The 22,300-nt window shown below is 35.6% G+C and overlaps 2 protein-coding genes, 1 long non-coding RNA gene and 1 other non-coding gene across 4 annotated transcripts; 1 reads left to right on the forward strand and 3 right to left on the reverse strand.

Annotated features, from left to right (window-relative positions):
- Positions 1-3,464: 3,464 nt before the first annotated feature.
- XTH9 (xyloglucan endotransglucosylase/hydrolase 9) lies at positions 3,465-5,029 on the forward strand. Its single transcript, XM_086670437.1, is given in 4 exon segments — positions 3,465-3,691; positions 3,805-4,099; positions 4,416-4,480; positions 4,483-5,029. Coding segments are annotated over 4 exon segments (870 nt in total). The 5' UTR covers positions 3,465-3,525; the 3' UTR covers positions 4,827-5,029.
- A 1,470-nt stretch (positions 5,030-6,499) lies between these two features.
- Positions 6,500-11,431, reverse strand: LOC147549647 (uncharacterized). The gene is made up of 4 exons (XM_086670414.1): positions 10,831-11,431; positions 7,987-8,152; positions 7,184-7,277; positions 6,500-7,070 (listed from the first exon to the last, which is right to left on the reverse strand). The coding sequence occupies exons 1-4, from the start codon at positions 11,223-11,225 to the stop codon at positions 6,769-6,771; spliced, it is 957 nt and encodes a 318-aa protein (XP_086526540.1). The 5' UTR covers positions 11,226-11,431; the 3' UTR covers positions 6,500-6,768.
- A 5,258-nt stretch (positions 11,432-16,689) lies between these two features.
- Positions 16,690-16,846, reverse strand: LOC147549648 (U4 spliceosomal RNA). Its single transcript, XR_015239017.1, has one exon. It is a non-coding gene; the product is annotated as a U4 spliceosomal RNA (small nuclear RNA).
- Positions 16,847-19,142: 2,296 nt separating this feature from the next.
- Positions 19,143-20,182, reverse strand: LOC147549649 (uncharacterized). Its single transcript, XR_015238079.1, has 3 exons — positions 19,965-20,182; positions 19,532-19,714; positions 19,143-19,426 (listed from the first exon to the last, which is right to left on the reverse strand). It is a non-coding gene; the product is annotated as an uncharacterized LOC147549649 (long non-coding RNA).
- Between the last annotated feature and the right edge of the window lie 2,118 nt (positions 20,183-22,300).

Below are 22,300 nucleotides of genomic sequence, written 5' to 3' on the forward strand. Positions count from 1 at the left end.
AGATTCAGATTACATGAAAGTTACATTAATTTATTTAAGGATAGCACCAAAATACAGAATGGCTTTTCATGCCCTTCCTTTCTCACTCACTCACTCTTGCAGAAGCTGCATGGACAACTGTATTTTGGATCATATAGCCTGGATTAGCTTTTACTAGGCAGGCAGGCACCCCCCAGATTTTGAGGATGCCCTCGCGGCCTCGCCTAGTCTTTTACCTACTCCCACAAGAAAATAGAAGTCAAAAAAAAAAATACTGGTCTTTTCTCTCTTGTTATTAAAAATGATGATTTTTAATGAAAATGATTATTTCAATTATGTCATTGATGATAATTAGTGGAGTTCATGTTAATTGAATGGAGAATTTATAAAATCAAACTGCTTTTTATATCTTTAACACTTCATATTATAAGAGAAGGAAGGTATATTCCATCAGACACGGACAATGCTATCAAATGCGTCACCTGATGTTGGTTTTAAGATAATTGTAACTTAACTTTTTCTTTTTTGAGGAAAAGTAATTGTAACTTGAGATCTCTATAACTTAATACAAATATACAAAAGATTAACATCAATTTAAAGAAGAAGAGTGAATGGATGTACGGGAGAATACGTGTGAGAAAGAAAGAGGTTGATCTATACGCTACCACATTGCAGCTGTAGGCGCCCCTCAAAGCTAAAGTTTTAAGGGATGCATATGTAAATGGGGTGTCTACAACAATAATGGGTACCTTTAAGTCTTCTCAAAAAAAGATGAGATCTTTGAAAAGATGCACTTTCTTATAATCTCAACCCTTAGATGAATTTCAATAAAATCTGAACCCTCAAACTTTGAGAGTCCCAACCATCAGAGACAAGTATGGGAGAGCAAATCTTGACCATTGAGAGGAGGAACAAAGATAATGTCCTTTCCCTTATTATAAAAGAGAAATGGAAATATAGATGAGAGGAAGTAAAGTACAAAAAGGAATTAATGTAAGTATTACTTTCAAATTTACAAGCATGAATTGAACAAACAATAACCAGTAATAAGGTCAACAGTTGGTAGCCCAAGTGGTTCCAAGGTGTTGACATAAACTCCAGAAATCCCTGGAGGTCCCAGATTCGAATATCAGAGAAGGTGGAATCTTTGATTACTTGAATTGGGATTATTAGGGTATAAGTAATGTTAGCTGAGCTTTAGACCATTATCTAGTTGGACTATAGGCCAAGTTATGTTAAAGTTTGAGTGGGCTATAGGCCAGATCATGTTAGAGTTTGAGTGGGTGGGTATCAGGCTTATCACATCTTTGATGTATTCAATACCAGTTGTAACGACAATTCAAAACATAATAGTAATAAATAAGAGACCTTTCTACAAACTCCCACTACCCTACTAAAAAATTGTTTGGTTTTGCTGTAGGGAGGAAGTACAATTATAAATTCATAAAACCCCATTAGAGAGGTAAAGTATCCCAAAGTTTGATATCTCATCAAACAATAATTTAAGTTTGCAGTTATCCAACTAAAAATTAATTGACAATGAATGGAGAAGATCAGAAGACATACATATTATATTCTTCTTTGCTAGATAGTCTTTCTCTCATGTGAGACTATTCTCATAATAATTCACTCAGTAGTCTTCACAGTCAAAGATTTTTAATTAGAGTTTTATGATGAACCTAGTGATTGAAGATTCCAAATCTGTAGTGTCCGACATCGGTTAACTTTTGCTCGCAAGCGATCCACAATTGTCAAATCTTTTTCATATGTCTATGAACATTCATTCACATATTGTGGTGGTTTTGAGACTCCTTAGTTGTTATGTCACATTATTCCTACATTAATTAATGTACTAGTACTAGATACAAAGTAGGAGTTCCTTTTTTACAATTAGATAATCTTCTCATTGTAAGTTGTAACCAACTCACATAAAGTTCCTCCTGAAATTACTTCAAAAAAAACATTAAGGACGATATAAAAAAGAGATCATGCATGAAATCCCGTGGACTGGCAGCTGCCAAACTCCATGACTGTCACTTGAGTGAGAGAGAGAGAGAGAGGGTAGAGACTAGAGATAGGGATGGATGCCCCTCCTCCTTCCACATTTATAACACTAAAAACAAAGTAACCCCATCTACATAAATAAAAGTGAAATGTTTCTTTTCCTTTTTTTTACTTGGAATTAAGAATGCCAGTTGGGACAGCTATTCATCAAGCTGTATATTCCACGTGTCTTATCCTGATTGGTTATCAAACTGACACTCATCCTTTTACCAGCAACTTGTCCTACTGTAAATTCCCGTGAAATACTACAGTGTCCAGCTAAGCATACGTGCCAACTTATTTAATCTCTTGTCTAGAATCACTGTTAAATTATAGTAATGCTTTCCTTTTTATTGTCTAATTAGGGATGTGGTTTTCCCTAAGTGTGTGAACTACACACTCGAAATATAGATGGAAGGGGAGATGAAAATGATGGAAGATGTAGTTGAGAGAAATTTGTCCGATGTCTACAAATTTGTCAATTTTAATACGGGTTTCAAACAAAAGAACAAAAAAAAAAAACAATATTGTCAAAACTATTTTTAGTAAACTGAAAACGTATTTATATTTTGTATGTTCTTTCAATGAGAAAACGTATTTACATTGTTATAACTAATCGTATTTTGTATTTTTTATCATTTTTTAAAGTAGTATCATCAACTCTGATAATAACTTTAAGTCAACTTGAACAATGCTAACGGTTGAAATCCAGTTGGTTGGTTCTTTTGTTAAAAGTATTATTAACTTAATTTTTTTTTTCTATTATATGCCTCGAGCACACACAACTGGCCAAAGAGTATACATTTTTTTTCATTTCAAAGTTACAAGAAGTGCAATGGAGGGAGTTGAATTTTGATTTATTAAAACTGAAAGAAAATTAAGATTTAGAAATGAAATTTAGATTATATATTTTTCTATAAACAACCGGCGTTAGATGATTGTTTTATAAGTTATTTGCTTTTCGGTTCTCTAATTTGTGACCATCTTTCTTTTAACATCATGTTCTTCATAAATTTAAGATTAATTTTTGTTTTTGAAACCGTCAATTAATTTTAACCTTTAATTTTGAACTTATAAAAAACACGAGTCAAAAAAAAAGAAGTTAGATCACAAAGTTTTATCCTCCTAATTAAACATTGTCATTTGACACTAATAAGATGTTAGTGGGAAGAATTAAGAATAACATGAGAAGTTTTAATAGCGCCCGCCAAATGTCAAAGAGACCCCCAGACATATATTAGTGGGAGTCTGTAAGTTTGTGAAGGAAATAGCGCCTCTAACATATTTCTGGGCGCCTTAAAAACCTCCTAAATAACATTTGCAAGACAATTTCGAATCAATGAGGCTTGTGACCATGTTTTCTTTTTGGATTCTCTAGTCTCTCTCTATCTCTATCAAGTACTATAAATTAACTTTCAACAAAAAAAAGTACTATAAATTAAGATATGGGTAGGGTTTATTTTCATTCTCATCTATAGAGTTTAAGAGAGAGAGAGTGAAGTAATGGGATCTTTCACTCTAGTCATGTTCTTTACTTTCTTTCTAGTATCTGCTTTTGTGGGTTTATCCACTTCTGCAAAATTTGATCAGTTTTTTGAAGCAAGTTGGGCTCAAGATCATATGGACTATAATGGTGAACAACTTAACCTAAAACTTGATACTTACTCAGGTAAACTTTGGGTACATTTTCTTCCAATTTTTTTTTTGTGGGTTTTCATTTTGTTCCAATCCTCTGTTTTCTGTACTGAAATACTCTGTTTTTTTTTTTGGGGGAATTTTCAGGTGCTGGGTTTGGTTCAAAAAGCAAGTATCTATTTGGTAAAACAAAAGTAGATATTAAATTAGTAGAAGGAGATTCAGCTGGAACTGTTACTGCATTTTACATGTCATCAGATGGTCCTAACCATAATGAATTCGATTTCGAATTCTTGGGTAACACAACTGGTGAACCTTACCTTGTTCAAACCAATATTTACATTAATGGAGTTGGTAACAGAGAAGAAAGACTCAGTCTTTGGTTTGATCCATCTAAAGAATTCCACTCTTACTCTGTTCTCTGGAATCAAAAACAAGTTGTGTAAGTCCTTCTCCCTCTAACTCTCTCTCTCTAACTCTGTGAAACCCAAGTCGTAGCAGTTGTCGATATTGTCTCCGCTTTTGCCACCACTTCGCTGAGGGTAGGAGATTGTGATAGTCCCACATGGTTCACGAGAGCGTCCAGAACCTAGGCAAAAGCGGTCGTTGAGGATGGGGATTGTGATAGTCCCACATGGCTCACGAGAGCATCACCTCGACAAAAGCGGGGACAATATCCATAAATGCTAAGGCTTCGCGTGTCACAAACTCTCTCTATAATTCATTACTAATTTTTTTTTTCTTTGTGGGTATTTCAGATTTATGGTGGATGAGACTCCAATAAGAGTTTTTGTGAACAAGGAGAAAGAAGGATTAGCATTCCCAAAGATCAAGCAATGGGTGTTTATAGTTCAATTTGGAATGCTGATGATTGGGCAACTCAAGGTGGGAGAGTGAAGACAGATTGGACTCATGCACCTTTTGTTGCATCATACAAAGGATTTGAGATTGATGGGTGTGAATATTCATCCACAACTGCAATTGATGAGAACATAAATAGATGTAGTTCAAGTGAGAGAAAGTATTGGTGGGATGAACCAATGTTGTCTGAATTGAATGTTCATCAAAGACATCAACTCATTTGGGTTAGGAATCATCACCTTGTTTATGATTATTGTACTGACTCAACTAGGTTTACTGTTGTTCCTCTTGAATGTGGTCACCATTGATTGAAAGGAGTGGAGTTTGAGGCTGTAAAAAGAGATCTTTCATGTTCTTTCATTTTGATTTATTTAATTTTTTTATGTTAGTTGAGAATGTTGTTCAATTTCTGTGGTGTTTGTCCCCATGTGGTAAGATACTAGCATCCTCTCTCACTAGAATTGTTGTTTGTGATCTTTAGAATCTTAATTTAATTATTTCAGATTTGAGATCTGACTCTGATTCTTACTGAATTCAAGAATGTATAACCACCAGCTTCTCCCTGCTAAATTGAATCAGACTTAAGCTTGAATTAGGAAATATCATATCACGAGGGTATAACCCGTGCCCGGTACAGTTCTATCAAACGCGTCACGTGAGGTGATCTATACGCGCCCCACATTGCAGCTATAGGCTCCCATAAATTTTAAGGGATCCATATGTAAACGTGACGCCTACAACAATAATATGGGTGCCTTTAAGTCTTCCCAAAGAACAATAGGATCTTTGAAAAGATGTTCTTTCTTATAATCTCAACCTTTGGTTGATTTTTAATCAAATCGGAACCCTCAAGCTTTGATAGACTAAATCCTAACAATTAGAGACAAACATGAGAGTGTAAATCTTAGCCATTGGAAGGAGGGGGGAAAATACCCTCCTCCCTTATTATATAGATGTTCAAATGATTTCTTCTATAATTGAGCGAGACAACCTCAAGAACAGTAAAAGTTAGGTAGGGTTTCTTTTTTCTCTCATACTTGAATCTTAATTTAGGTCTTTCAACAAAAAAAGAAAAAGAATTTGATTTGAGGTTTAATTGACTTCAGACGATTCAGATTTTATGTTTATATCTAACTCATGATTCAGATTTTATGTTTATATCTAACTCATGACGCTCACTAATCTGAGTTGCTAATTTAAGTTCAGCTTTGGTTCATTTATTTCACATGATTGAAATTCAAACAAGCTAGATAAGTAGATTAAGACAATGAAACAAAAGGGCGCCTTGGAACATAAAAATAAGAGAGTCGGAATAATAAAGATCTTGGTCAATCATATTTAACCTAGGAGCAATTTTGAGCCTAATGGCTTGATTTTTGTCCTCTAATTTCATCTCACTACTCCAAAAAAAACCCCACCACTCCGATTACCACTGCCTCCACCCACCACTGCCGTCTCTTTCTCTTTTTCTATCTCCTCGTGTATTTCTCTCTCTTTCTCAGGCTCAATTCTCTCCTTCGATCTATTTCTCTCTTATGCTCTTCCCCCCTCTCTCTCTCTCTGACGAAGAGAAGGGTTCTCCTTCGGTGACACCCTCTTCGTTTGAACGAAGGGGGACTTCAAGGAGGGTCCCAATGCCAATGCAACCCTCCTCGAGGATTTCAAACTTAACCACCCACGAAACCCTTGATCGAGATTTACCAAGTGTTTGAAACCTCCTCAGGGTCTTCTTCCTTTCAAAAGGAGATTCCAGCAAAGACAACCCTTTTCTTCGCCAGAATATCGAGTTAGAGAGAAAAAAGAGCAGAGGTTGTCGAAATTGGTGGTGATGGTGGTTGTTGAAAATTATGGAAACAAAATACAATCAAACAAATTTTTGGACTGAAGTTAACAATGCCCCTAAACAATCTTCATTGACCAAGGCCCCAAATCCGTGCCGCCCAAAAACAAAACACTCAAGAAGGTTAAGTCAAATAACAACTTCAGCAAATGAACTAGTAACATACTGAACTTCTACTGTCTACAGAGTAATCATAGTGATGTAGTAAAACTCTTCTACCTAATTATACTTTTCCAAACAAAACATCCACATACACGAGTCATCTATTCAAACCAACAAACTAAACATTTTGCAGAGAAAAAGGGGGGGAAATAACTAGGGCAATATCAATATGTACACAAGTTTGCAGAAAGTAAACAAATTCATTTATGTCAGCGAATTAAGCAAGGTGACTTGCAGATGTTTGAATTTTAGGCTCGTTTCAGCAAAACCACCATTATAGTAAGAACTGCCAGTGCCATGAAGGAAGCTCCTATACTATTGGTAATTGTGGCACTTCCATTAGCATCTGCAGAGACGTCTTGCTCTGTAGCTGCAACCCCGAAGATGCTATCTACTAATCGATATATATTGTTTTTTATATTCCCCAGAACATTTTTGACTTTATCCATGAACTCATTCAAGGGATGATTGTCATGTTTTTCATCATCAGAGTTGTCAATTGTCTCGGAAAACTTCTCGTCATCCAGAAACGAATCCGTTTGATCCACATCTGTTTCATGGGAAATAAAAATTTCTGAGAGAAAAAAATTGTTGGTGGCCTGTCAATAACAACACTAACTGAATGAGAAAAAAAGCACCCCTTTTTAGATTGAAGAGTCTTACTGGTTTGCTGTAATTTGATGAACTCCATAACCTTCTCATTTCGCATTACTGCATCCCATACGTCCTTGTCAGATGCAAGTGAAGCAACCACATTCTGAATTCAGCAGAGAGCAGCATCAGAAATTGAACTAGTTCACCCAAAAGTTAACAAACTCAACCACTAATCATTTTCTTATTAGTTAAAGCGAAAAAGCTAACATCCAATTTGGTGGTGTGATAGGTACGAGTTTAAGCTTAGAAGTGCCAATGCATCTTGGATGGGCGTTTGACGAGTTCGCTGGAAAGAAAAGTCTGCACCTATGGAATTAGGGTCTCAGTGACGAAAGCAAGGACAATATCAATAAATGTTTGGGCTTGGTGGCATATATTATATACACAAGTACAGATAATAAATATCAGGCAAATTTCGGGTTTTATTGTTTTTGCTTGCATGAGAGTAGGACAACATTCAAGATAAAAGAACTAAATCAAATGAGTTCTCCAACGTCAAATATGAAGTCCACAAGTTGTCTCTTTAATGCCTCACGGACTAAATCTTGCCTGGATGGTCTCCAACAGAGAGGTGAGGCAATCATAGCTGCCAATCACATTTAATAAAGTTACTAACAGGCCAATTAGATCCGAACCCATTTTCTATACCCGTCCAAGTTTTTGGCGAACTCATATAAAATTTAACTACATATATATCCAAAGATATCTCATTGACTAGATACCAAAGATTCAAGATGGTGCTATCTTTCAATATAAGTTGCATGAACGCGCGTCGATGATTATTATGTAAGCCGGTAAGGTCAAGTGAGAACCTGAGCTTGTGGACTTTCTCGCAGCAAAGAAAATGCCTGGAGTACGGGCTTTGCTGTTTGCGACTGGACCAAATCACTCTCACCAGGAAGACAGGTTTTACTTTGTGCGCATCCAGCAATGTCAGAGGATTCAAGACTACTAGTAGTGCTGGAGGTATGATGAATCCTGGAAACAATATTTGCATAAGGTAGAAGAAGAGAGACGTTATTTTACAGTAATAAGAAAGAAGTAAATAACTTGATATTTGGTTTATATGACATTCTTTAGAAAATAAGCAACATAATCACTGAAGAGAGCAAGCCGTGGACAACTTCCAAAAGACCAGTCAAATGGAGCGTAAAAAATACTTGATTACTAAATTTGAGTAGACATTGGATAATTTAACTACCATCAAATTTAAAACATTGACCACAATGAATTTATAAGGAAAAAAAACAAATCAACCAAAAGAAGAAAAATATCAACCAAGAGGTCGTTACTTAAATGCTATTACTATCTTCTCTAAACGTCTTGTCGTATGGAATGACCTAAGTTGTCGCCACTTCCAACACTCGTCCAATAAGTACTCCAATCATAAGTTTTTCTCTTGTAATCTCCAAAGTCTATTTGATCACAAATAGTCAAGAGTTAAAGGATTAAAAAACCAGCTAAAGATTTTTCAAATCACTTCCTTGCACTCTCTCATCGTCGATTTCTCTATCTCGAAAGTGAAGTCATTAGTTAGTCAAATGAAGGTGATGAACCAACAAATAACATACCCATACAGAACAAGTTATTATCAATAATTTTTACCTTGATTGCATCTTTTCTCTTTTGTTTATGTTCAATTTTTCTACTTTTAACAATGAATTCTGTATGTTTACGCTTTTGCAAGAATCTACATCAGCTGGTATTCGGAGCTTTAAGAATCTGGGAACAAATGAATTTTATATTATAGATACGTCTCTTCTTGAATGTTGAAAAAATTTTCAACGTTAATGTTGGGATCCTATTCGAGATACACATCAATTTTATGTTGATCAAGAAGATGAAAGAGTTTCTAAAGTTCCTCTCTTCGACAATCAATGTCACATAGATTTCTGGATTCAACACAGAGGATTTTTTCAGAAATCAAAATGTTCATGCCGAAAATAAGTTTTTTCTCGTTGAACAACCCTTGTTTAAGAGTCTATCAAAAATTTAACGAGATGCAATGGAGACTTATTGATAAAGGAAAAGAATCCATAAGTGATTGGGCTCAATTGAAAAGTATCTTCAGGTATGTTTTCCTTCCTACGGATGAATATTTATCTTACTTCGATGCAAAAAATTGAATCAAGATGACTATTATCTAAAATTCTATCGACCCCCTTAATCGATACCGTCAAAAGTGAAGTTCTTGAAAAGAACAAAATTATTCCAACGACGGATGAAGAAGAAAGTAACCTAAACCCTAGTTATGATTGGTAATCTACTGATGTATCTATTGATACAAACATAAAATCTCAACAAAAACTTGAAAATGATTTTGATTCTTTTACAAATACAAAATCATGATGTCTAACTAATGGTTGAGCAAGATCATTAGCTTTTGTATTTGTAAAATAATTAAAATCATCTTCAAGTTTTTGTTGAGATTCTTCGTCTGTATCAATAGATACATCAGTAGATTCTCAACCATGGCTAGGGTTTAGGTTACTTTCTTCTTCAGTCGTTGGAACAATTTTGATCTTTTCAAGAATTTTACTTTTGACAGTATCGATTACGGGGGACGATTGAATTTTAGATAATAGTCTTCTCGATTCAATTTTTTGTATTGAAATATGATAAATATTCATCTGTAGGAAGAAAAACATACCTGTAAATACATTTCAATCGAGCCCAATCATCTATGAATTCTTTTCCTTGATCTACGAGTTCCCATTGCATCTCGCTAAATATTTCATAGACTCTCTTAGAGAAGTGTTGTTAAACGAGAAAAACCTTATTTTTGGCATGAACATCTTGATTTCTGAAAAAATCTTCTGTGTTGAATACAGAAATCTATGTGACATTGATTGTCGAAGAGAGGAACTATAGAAACTCTATTACTTTTTTCCTTCATCTTTTTAATCAACATAAAATTGATGTGCATCTCAAACAGGATCTCAAAATAAACGTGGAAAATTTCTCTAACATTCAAGAAGAGATGTATCTATAAAAAAAAATTCATATGTTCCCGGATTCTTCAAGCTCTGAATACCAGCTGATGTAGATTGTTTAGGAAACGTTAAGTTAATAGGATCCACCATTAAAACTATGATAAAATAACAAAATAAACTGATAAAATAACGATAAACTTTATTAATAATGAACTCGATTGATAATATTCGAAGATATATAATAAAGATAGACTCAACTCCCTTTTATAGAGTTTGGATATTTCTAGATATACTTCTAGAAATAAATAACTTCAAAACTCTTATTGATAATTATTAACCCAAATAGACTTATAAAAACAAAGAAGCTTCCTAAAACTTAACTTTGTAGAAATTTGTCAAATAACCTCACTTGGGCTTGGTCGTGTATAGTCGACTGGCCCATTAGGTAAATGGTCCATCAATACCTTTTACCAATTTTTAGACTCAAAATCATATAAATTAAGATGTGATATAATTCTATCCGGTTCATTAAGATTTACTCTATTTCAAGTTTAAACTTCTATAAAAGAATCATTCTTGTAAATTTTCTCTATCATCATACTATTTGCAATATTGAAGTTACTAGTTCAGATTAAACTAAAACAGAAAACAGTGTATTAAACAAATACTAACAAACCCTAAAATAAGATATTCAAAATAGGATTTTGAGAAAGGGAACTTTACGTTTCAAGAGCTTCCTTAAGATCAGAAGTTGCCTCTTTAGCTTCCTCTAGAGTAGGAACACCTACAAAAACAACCCTAGGTATCTGACGATGAACAGAATCCAAGCAAAACGCATCTTCTTCTTCACCGACAAAATCCCAATCATCTATTTCCCAATGAGGCATACGAACCGACTCGGATGACTGAGTACCGACATTTTCTGAAGCAATCAAAACAGAAGACTTTCCATCTTCGATAACAGGAGAGGAACTTATACGAGGGATTGTTCTTGAAGCTTTTTGAGCGGCCGTAGATACCGACTGCTCCGGTAGTGAGAAAGAAGTCGGACCTCTGAGTAAAGAAGATAAACCGGCTACCTTTCCAACTGCTCTAATGGCTCCTCCTCCTCCTCCCATATTTTGATCCTAAAACGTCCTTGTTAAGTGTTTCTCTGAAAACAAAAGGAGAAGAAGATCAGAAGAAGAAGAAAAGATTTGGGATTTGTTTGGATGAGAGAGAGAGAGAGGAAGATAAAGATAGGATTGGAAGTTGTGGCGGTTGTGTTTCGGAATTTGAAGGGTATCATTTTAAAATGGTCTTTGTTATAGGAAGAGCAGGCAGTGTATCAAAGTGGGAGAGCTGTTTTTAGTGTATGGAAAACTATTTCCGTTTGTTTACTAAACAACCCGTAATATTAGGGATGTTGTAAAGCAATCTCACGTTGGTGGAAGACAGGAGTGCGGTGCTCCTCTTAAGAGGTTAAGCACATTTCTCTAGTGAGGCCTTTTAAAACTGTGAGGCCCAGGTGTGCCAAAGCAGACAGTATCACTAGTAGTCCGGAAGGCTTGTCCGCACCATCCTATAACACGTTATCAGCACGATTCGCTCTACTATGATATGGTCTTGGGAGTGACTTGCTCCTCTTAAGAGGTTAAGCACACAAGGGAAGTTTTAAAGTCAATGATTTTTTTTTCTGGTTAAAGACAATGTGTTTTGCTCCTCTATGTTCGAATGTCTGGTTTCGAGAGGAAATCAGACCTTCAAATTCTGGTTTTAAATTAAATTTGGGCTCCTTAAAAATTGTTTCTTCTCTCTCCATCTATTTAATCCGAACCAGTTCAATAGGTCGATGCTCGACCAGGTAAATTTAATTGGAGTTAAGATCCCTCGTTCTTTCATCTTCTCATTATGACTTGCATTTTTTTTATTTGGAAATAACATTTGTTCTTCTTTTTTCATTTATAACCATGGGTTCTTTCCCTTGATGTTAATCTTGGTTCTCTTATAAGAATTTGAATCACTGTGGGAATTCAGTGGAATTATGAACTTTTTATGTTAGCTTAAACCTTATAATAGATACAGGGAAGATTTCCATTTTTTCTGTAAAAGTGGGATTTGCTTATGGTCGCACCTTGCTTATGTAGTTTCACACGGAACATATGTTTGTGTTTAAAAGCTTTGATCGAAGTAACTGGAATCAAGTGGGAGAACCCTGATTTTAAATACAGTTCAATATCAATAGGTTTTTAGGTTAGGTCCCTCCGCTGGAAGTTGCGGGCGACTTGAGGTCAAACTCTAATTTAGACACTGCCTCTTAAACACACATTGCCTTTAACCAAACCAGAGATTACCTTTAACGAGATTGCCTATAACAACTTCAGACATTTCCTTTAAAATCTCCATAATATTATAAGAGATTTTTTAGGGGCCCCCATTATTGTTAAAAATGCCCCTCTTTAAAAGCGCCCCCCAAATCATCTATTTTGGTTAGAAGGACCCCTCCAAGAAAAAGCGCCTCCTTTTCTAGTTGGACTTAACGACAAAGTTAACGCCGTTAAGTCAAAGTTATTCAACCCAAGAGAAAGACTTTATTTGACTGATCAAAACCCTCACACTCCTCTTTCATCTTCCTCACAAGTCAAAACCTTTGTTTCATCTTCTCTCACTCTCTCTAAAATCTACCGCCACGAATTCAAAGCCATTTTTATCTTCATTTTTCCCTCATTCTCTCTCGGTTTCTCTCTCCCCCTCTCTCGCCTCTCTAACTTTGTCCTTCTGTGGTTCAAAAATTCAAACCCTAGTTTTAGTTTTTTATTTTATTTTTTGAAATAACATTGGTTGAATAGTTGAATCTACTGGTTAGCAACACAAGGAAGACGATTTTCAGACCTTATTTGGAAGCAATTCGTCTAGAAGTGGGTGAAAATCAAGAGAGGGAGAAAACACCCAATTTTTTTTAGGTTAACCCTTACCCTTTTATGATTTTATTTAGTTACTTTTGATTCTATGATGTGTGTTGTACTTCTATTTATGATTTTTAATCAATTTTTTGTTTGAAATTACATTAAATTTAGATTTTTATAGTTTGAAGAACACCTTAAGGTCTCACTAGACCGAAAGTTTACAGTGCAAATTGACAGTGGGATTGGGTCGTAAATTGTACATATTACAGCTTCTTCCCACCGTAAAATTGCATAGTAGCTACATGTGTCTTTACGGTTGGGTCAAGCCGTAATATTTGTCATTTACGGCTCGATCCCACTGTAAAAATTTGCACAGTAGATACTGTACAAATTTACCATGGGGTCGAGCCATAATATGTGCAACTTACGGCTATGGCCAACCGTAATGTTGCACAACAACTTTTGAATTTTGTTTTTTTTTAAGTTGTTTGCCTTTAATTATTTATATGTCCTATAGTTTGGCGTACCTTTAGTCATGTCTGGACGTGTCCCACCAATCGGAAGTGAGAGAAAGAGAAAGGAGGAAGGTAGGAAGAGGCAAAGGGTCGACTCCTCGACCACTGAAGCGGTTGAGTCGTAAAATGCAGCAGAGGGTACATCTCAGGAGAAGGTGACAATAGGTCCCAGGATCCTTTTCTAGGACGGCCAACCGACCGAAGCGTCTTTTACAACGTGTATTTGATGATATTGTCGAGTTGTATCATCCTCAAAGGGTATTAAGGCAATTTGGTTTGGTTCAATATATCACGTCCGCAACCATGAGATCAACAAAGAAGAAAAGGAGTGATGTAAAGGATTATGGAGAACAAACATGATATTGGGATAACTGGACTCGTTATCTCCTCAACGAGACAGAGAGGTCAGACCGGGTTGGTTCGACTTGGGAGGTCGATGATAAATATGCTGAGTGGTTTAGTCGAATTTCATACCCTAAGGTCCAAAACCCAATCCATTGGAAGACGAACCAAGCACAAAGCTCACTCCGTTCGATTGCTTATACCGTAAGTACATATAATCATTTTTTATGTAATCTAGTTTATTTACTGGTGATGGAAATACATGTTAACAGACTATTATTATTTCTGAGAGAGATGGTGTTCGGAATGCCCTTGCTACATTATAGGTGTTTGGGTTGAATGCAGGAATGGAAATCCTTATGCAAATTTTGAAGGAGGAGCAACTGTCGGAGGCACCCCCCAGTGTCGGAGGAAGGAAATGCAAGTAGGATGATACTAAAATGTGATTGAAGTTAAAGTTGTGTTAGTACTAAAAGTTCGCGGAAGCTATCGAACCTATCTTAGAAATTGATCCGACTACGAAAATTAATCGAAAACCTAAGCCAAAAACTAAATATGCAAACAGAATTAATGAGGTTCGGCTTAAGGCCTACGTCAACACCGCTAAAAGCAATGAATAAAATCTCTCTCTCCCCCTATTTATATAGGATATCTACCGTCTAAATTTTTGGTGCCAATTGCAACAAACCGCCTATATCCACCAATTCAACAACCACCTCAATAGGGAAGGGTGCTTAACCTCTTAAGAGGAGCACCACACTCCTGTCTCCCACCAATGTGGGATTGCTTTACAACACTATCTAATTTGTTATACTTTAGAGTTATTTATTAAATAATTCTATCCATAAACCACAATTTGGTATAAGAAGACCGAATACATAAATTGATTCTCTTTAGCCACGCCCAATACCAGGTAATGCTCTTTCTATACACCTAATTTGAAGATAAAGTAAAGATAGAAAAAATTGAAATTGAAATTGCAAACCCAACTTCCAAACTGAAAGCTTTATAACAAAAAAAAAAAAAAAAAAAAAAAAAATCTTACAGACTGGAACATTTACAAAGTTAAACTGTACTTTACAAAATTGAAATTGCCAAGAATTCACCAGTGGTATTGAGCTATGAGATATCTGATCATGAGCACACCAGGGACACTTAACACAAAAAAATAAAATAAAGTTACATCCAACAGTTAAAACCCTTGACCAGGTAGATTTTTTTTTTTTTTTTTTTGTTGAAAGCCTTGACCAGGTAGATGGTCACACACTCACACACAAGAAAAAGAATCAATCTTTTCAACCAATAAAAAAAAGAGAATCATGTACCATTGAGAAATTCAAGCTCACATATATGTGAGAATAGTCCCACATTGGACAATGGGTATCTAGCAACCAAGAATATAAAGTATAGGTCTTCTCCACGAATATACTTAAATCGAGTTTGACTCTCTTTGTGCAATTCAAAACTTAATTCCCTTGGATTATTCGAGCAAATATAAATCTTATATGTTTGCAGGTGTGGTGACTGTGATCTACTTACTTTTCTCAACCCCTATGCGGCTATGCTATATATTTACTTGCATGTATGAGAGTGTGTATTACAATTGGAGAAGGTTCCGATAAAAGTGAGTATGAGGGCTAATTTGGTTGTCGAAACAATCCGTACCACAGGGCTACCGACCCTGCCTGTGAGATCCCCTCATATAATACATTACTCCGTATATGAATTGCCAAAGGATATAATATTGGTAATTTTTGTTCCACCTTACAAGTTGTATTATTGAACCAATATTTTAATTCTTTTGGTGCTACCTCCTTGGTTGCTTGATGTTCTTCATTCTTCAATATGGTTTTAAATGGTTTTGTTGCTTGATATTATTGAATTTTGATTACCCTATGCTTTATTTACGTTTTCTTTTGTGAATGAATCAGCCTTGCCTTGGTGGAGATTCAAAGACTGATGTTCGTGAATATTTCGCCCGACCCATCCTCTTTGGACCCCTTTGCTCGCTTATGTTTGCAGCGAGAGTACGTGAATGCTCGCGAGATAGGCAATATTCCTCGACAAAAAACCAACATGAAACTTTAGACTCTCGTTTGAGTTATGGCTGATGAAATTAGAATAATGACGATGGAGGGTTCTACCTATTCTTTATTCCTAACCACCTATTTTCTTCGATGATGTATACTTATATAAAAGCAAAGGAGGCACACAGGAAGCAATTGGATTGAGTTTGTGGATGGAACATGTGTAACTTTGCCTATTCAAATCGATAAGTATGTAAGTTTACCGGTTCTATTGTACTCAAGTTATCTTTTAGCAATGGTTTCTCCCCATACCTTTTGTTAATGAACCAAAATTCTCACTTTGGAAATAGTAATACTAATACATGAAACAATATAACAGTCTGTTTCCGTTATTTGAAGAACTCCGTAAATGAGCTTTTTGGGTTGTTGCAGTTTTGTGGAGCTCTTTAAACCGAGCTGCACTCATGGTATTTTCGCATACTTAGAAACTGTCTCTTTAGTACTATATTTAAGTCAACCCTTTTCGCTTAGTTAGCTCAAACGTTATTATTTACTAAAGTTTGCAAACATTTTTCATGAACCTAGAATCATTACTTTACAAACTTCGGTTAAGAGTAGTTCATACTGTGTCAGGACATGGGTAACCATTGCACCTGCTCCTGGAGAGTGACCCATAAATCGAAAAAATAAGCATACAGGACTAAACATGTCATGTATACATCTATCGTGATCTATAATCTATAGCTTTATGCAAACCCCATTATGAATTCATGCCATGAATATAATAAAAATTTAAAAGTTTAGCAATTGTAGAGCTTTACCCTTGTTAGAGGGAGCTCTTCCAGAAATTCTCGACGGCTCTAGGCAGAACCCAAAGCCGAGGAGGGGGTTTGGAAATAGTTTTCAACCAGCAATTGACGCGCCTCGGTTATTACCTCACTAGCTGCGTCATTGCCCCAAGCGCAAAGATAATTTTTAATCTTCAATCATGGTCCATTTTTATATCAATCATCCTTTAATCACTTCTAACGCTAACCGATGTGGGATTATTTTAATTGCCATTTGCTTTCCCCGTTTGAAAAAGGAGGCTAACACATTAGTAAGTTTTTTTTTTTTTGTTGTTGAGTAAGTTATGGGCAGCGAAATTCTGTATCCCTCAGACAAGTAGCGTAAGGAACGTCCTAACGGCACCCTAGTTCAACTTGGAAAAAGTTTTTTTAATGTCAATTTTTATTTTCAATTTTTAGGGTTGATGGATATTGGTCAGTAGGTATGAAAACTTTTACTTTAAAAAAAAGGTATGAAAACTTTCGTGGTTCTGTTTAAATTTGATTTATCTCATTATCTCCACTTATATATAGTTATTTTTAGTAAGATAACTTTAATTAGCATCAATGGTGTGGGAAACGATTGATGGTGGATTTGAAAAGAATGGTCTCTATTATTTTCAAATGCAGAGCTTTGCCCTCCCTATAGGTATAAGCAATCGCATCGAGACCGCTCAACGGTCATTCTGGTGGGAAAAACCGAAACCATCCATATCATTAAATGGTCTTCTATTTGCCTCCCTAAAATTCTCGGCGGCCTTGGACTGAGACTTCCATCTCTTGATAACCAAGCCTTCTTTAAGTAAATTGGCTTGTCGCCTTCTCAAAGAACCTGATGCGCTCTGGGCTTACATCTTCAAAGTTAATTACTTTTCCAGGAGCCCGAGGCCAGGCCTTCCTAAACAGTCCCACACCTGGATCTACAAATCCATCAGCAAAAATCTAAACGTCATTAATGATCTTATATTTTGGGAAGTACATAATGGAGCCTACATTAACATTTGAACGATTATTGGATCCCAAGACATCCTAAATCATACTAACTCGCCAACTCGGACATCACATGATTCATGAAAACCAATGGATAGAAACGACAATAACGAGTATTTTCAATAATGATATTTACAACAGTATTCGTGCTCTAAATTTGCCCCGAACGAAATCAGAAAATTATTCTATCAACTCGATGTACAGGTATATCAGAACTAATCAAGCCACTAATACCACTACAGAAATAAAATGGTCTTTCATTTGGAGGATCAACACTACCCCCCGAATAAAATTATTTCTTTCGAAATGTTGCACTAACAGTCTACCAGTAAAAAATAAAATCAGTCATTACATAGGTCAAAACTCCAATTGTGGCCTATGTCAACACAACCAAACAACAGAACATGCTTTGCTTCATTGCTCATATGCGAGACTAATCTGGTTCCACTTTAACATTAGATCAGACTGCATCCAATTTATCGAAGAATGAATAATGACATGGGAAAATAGGATGCCTAACCAAACCAACCAGTACGCCAAAACTATGTGGTTCATATGGAAAGCCAGATGTGACTACTGTTTCCGTGAGCAGAAGCATAACCCTCAATAGATCATTCAAAAAATCCAAGAAATGCCAGACATCAAAATTAACTCTCGCTCCCGACAGCAGACTCCCGAAAACAAAAAATGGGCCCCCAGAAGACCCTTACATCAAAATCAACACCGACGCTTCATTCTCAAAACTCACGGAAATAGTAGGATGTATAACACATAACTCCAAGAGGCAATTCATTACAACACTTGCCGAACCGACCAGAGATACAAACCCCTTGAGTTTCTACCTCTTGAGTTTGGGGTGGTCAATCAATATTTTAGAAAGTCTTTACACTACGAATAATATTTTTATTTTCCTAAAGGGCTGGTCATAATGATGTATACACAGGGAAAAAATATCTTGAATTAAAAGCTCACCTATGATACACCAAGTGCTTTCCACCTTCCTATTCGAGCTCTTATGGCATGATTCTGCTTCATATCACTGGTGTCGTCTTTTTTGTGTGTATCCATAGTTAGTTCAGTTAAGTAATGAAAAGTAGATTAATATTATTCAACTAACACTATGACTATCGAAATTTTAGAAGCTCTATGGCCGTCCCCTTTTAGTTAAAAGTTAGGCCGGGTTAAATCCAAAGGTGGACAAAATTCTGTTGCATACGGTATTTATGCGCATTTCTAATCGATTTAAATGTGTTTTTTATTTTTATTTTTATTTCTTGCATATTGAAGAAAAAAAAGGATAGACCAATTTCCAAGTAATTCTACAAGAAAATCGTTTGTTTTTGTATATCTATTTAGCAACCTCCATTAATACTCAAGATATTTTAGGTTGTGTTTGTTTTTTTTTTTTTGTCTGAATCTGAATTGGCTGAATCTGAAATGGCTGAACTGAAATGGCTGAATCTGAATTGGCTGAATAATTTTACGAGTTAGCATGTTTGTTTTTTCATCTGAAATATTATGTCTGAATTGAATTTTTTACATTTATACCCTTATAGTAAAAGAACAATTACTTCCAAATCTTTCAACAAAAAAAATCCAAATCTTTCAACAAAAAAAAAATCTGAATGTGTGTTAATTTAACACTAATAACCCCTTGAATTAAAAAACTTCCACCACCAACACCACTACCACCACCACCACAACCGAACCAGCACCACTAACCACCACAAAACCTGAAACATGGCATGCAAGGAACTGTCCACGTCAGCAAAAATAAACACGTGTAATAAATACACCAATTACAAAAGAAAATTACGAACCACCAAATTAAACCAGACCTAAAATGACTTCTAAATCTTTCAGCTCTCCGATTCACTTTTTCACTTTTCAAAAGAGATGTATCCAAATAGAGATGAACCTCTCACCATTCCTGTATATACTGTTTGTGATGAATCAAGGTATACCATACCATTTTCTCTCTAGTTTCCATTTATCATCACACACCAATAACTACACCATTCCTATATATACTGTTTGTGATGAATCAATGTATACCATACCCTATCTTAACAAAAAACAGGTACTAAGAAAATGAAAAGCGCAAGGTCAGAAGAAAAAGGAGAGGCGGAGCAGCAGGCACAACCACCACACATGACATAAATACCCTAGCTAGCTAGTCCCCACTCCCTTTAGACCTCTATTTTGTGAGACAAAAATTCAGTGATTCAAAAACTTTTATATGGAAAAAAAAAAGTGAAGCACAATACTAACCTCAAGTAAGAATCTAGGCTCCAAAGATTTGCATTTTGTATTAACATCATAATCCCAAACTTCCCAATAAATTGGTGAGTTGATTGAAGAAGAAGAAGATAAAGACTTTATAATAATCTCATCAAGAGTTGCCCCTGCTTTTTCATAACATTCATCAAAACCTCTCTCCCATAATTTCTTTGTTACTTTTATATCTTCATCATCTATAGTAAAGTGAACTTACCACCCATTCCTTAATGAAGAAACTCTTAATGAAGCTCCCGCGTTGCCTCCATTGTTCGTTTCTTCTATACAACACATGATAAAATCATTTCTAAACTCGGGAGTATTTTTAAATGTTATTTTTCCCATGCTTAATCCATCATTGTTAGAGATTTCTTCTACATCGTTCTTCTCAGCAGTAACACTTCCTCCCGTTGTCGAGAATTGATCGAATTCCATACCTAAATTAGTAAACAAAATCTATGGTTCATAATACTCTATGGTTCATCAAGATTTCAATTACGATAAACTAGAGTATATCACATTGTTTCTAATAATCCTCGGCTAAGTGCATACAATTTCAAAATAAACATAATAAGGGAACTTCAATTTCTATATAACAAAAAGGACAAGGGAAGCAAGCTTGAACATCTTCATCTCCATATGAATCAACCATTATCAAATGGTTTTCTGTTTTAAAATCAAAAACACATTCTCATATGAATAACAGGAAAAATTCAAACATCATCTTAAATCAAAACCCTACTTCTACCAAACCTTAGATACCCATTAAGTCATACAAGATCTCTAAATGAAACCAACTAATCAATTCATACAAGTTTGGGTAATTGAATCAAAATCTTAGATACCCATTACTTCAATTAAACTAAAAACCCCTAATTCTAACTAACCCTCAAAACAACAACAACAACAACAATTTAAAAACAGAAAAGATCTAAACTTTAGCAAAATTCATGAAAACAAAAAATTTGGGTACCAGAGTGAAGCCTTGAAGTATGCATAGTAGTAAAGTAGTTGTTGGATGAATGAACCCTAGATGACCAGTTATCAAAGTCCATGGATTGTTAGTTTTTGAACTCAGAAACGTGTCAACTTTCTTACCCAAAAAAGGGGTTAGTTTCCGGTGAGCATGAAACTGGACAGTAGAGAGAGAGAGACTGACTGAGAGAGAAAATGAAGCTGGTGTTAATGGCCTTAATATTTATTTATAGCTAATACTAGCTGACCTATTTATCAACAACAAAAAAGGATAGGAAACAAAAATGAACTACAATTTTTATTTCCTGATCTCGGATTTGAAGATCCTTTCGTAATATGTCAAAACTTACCACAATTTGAGGGTTTCATTAAATCAAAGAATCGGGAAAGATAAAACCAGTATACATATATCGGGAAAAATAGAAATCGAACGAAATCAAATAACATAGAAGTTAAAACCATACCAGTTTGGAGTTGAAAGAGAGTCGAGATCAGAGGAGTTTCTCACAACTAGGTCTCCGGTGCTGCTCGATTTAATGGAGTTTCTCACAGAGGGTTTAAGAGAGAGAAAGTGCGTGTGTGTGTGTTTTAGAGAGAGAGAGAGGGAGGAGGGAGGGAAAGCATAAGGAATGGAACTCAGCTGGAACCCTAGGGTTTTCTGAGTGAAGAAGCCGAGAAGAGAAGAGAAAAAACTCGATTGTTTTGATTTCTAATTTTTTTAAGAGGGTTAAGTTCGTCATTTTACTCATTTCAGATTGTGTCCTTCATTTTCAGACTTGTTTTGAAGTCTGAAAATATGTGGACTTATTTCAGCCGAATTCAGACTTTGGGACTATTCAGACGTCAATTCAGATTTTGTGAAAAAAAAAACAAACGTCTGAAATCTGAATTGGAGACCAATTCAGATTTCAGATCTGAAATTTTGAAAAAACAAACACAACCTTAGTCAAATTCGATTTCATACAGTATAGAGAGAGAATGAGGTTTGAGAGAGAGAGAGATAGAGACCAAACCTTTCTTTCTTAGGTCAATCTAAGCCTCGGGTGCTCATTTAATACACATTAATGAAAGAGTTTTTAGGGAGAGAAAAAAGAGAGAAGTTTTGTGACTCAAGAAGTGGAATAGTCTTTGTGTTTGGAAGAGAAAGAAGAAAGGTGGAAAGGGAGGAAAGGGCGGGTATTCAATGGGAGGGAGCTGCCCAATTTATAGGAATAAAAAGAGACAAGAAGATAGGTGGAGGGTGAGGAAAGTGTGGGGATTAGGTGCAGAGAGAGGGAAGTGTGGGGACTCCACGGCAGGGAGCTGCCAAAGTTTTTGGTCAAAACTATTTGCATAGCTGCTTTGGCTATTTACAA

Source organism: Eschscholzia californica, unplaced genomic scaffold (genome assembly GCF_041429995.1).
Source record: "Eschscholzia californica isolate CP2 unplaced genomic scaffold, dmEscCali1.0.p SCAF_3, whole genome shotgun sequence".
Taxonomy (NCBI): Eukaryota; Viridiplantae; Streptophyta; class Magnoliopsida; order Ranunculales; family Papaveraceae; genus Eschscholzia; species Eschscholzia californica.

Coding starts and splice junctions, on each gene's coding strand:
- LOC147549647 (XM_086670414.1), bottom strand. CDS start 11,225: ATGGGAGGAGGAGGAGGAGCCATTAGAGCAGTTGGAAAGGTAGCCGGT. Junction 7,278..7,986: donor GAGAAAGTCCACAAGCTCAG/GTTCTCACTTGA, acceptor TGCTGAATTCAG/AATGTGGTTGCTTCACTTGC. Junction 7,071..7,183: donor CATCAAATTACAGCAAACCA/GTAAGACTCTTC, acceptor CCCATGAAACAG/ATGTGGATCAAACGGATTCG.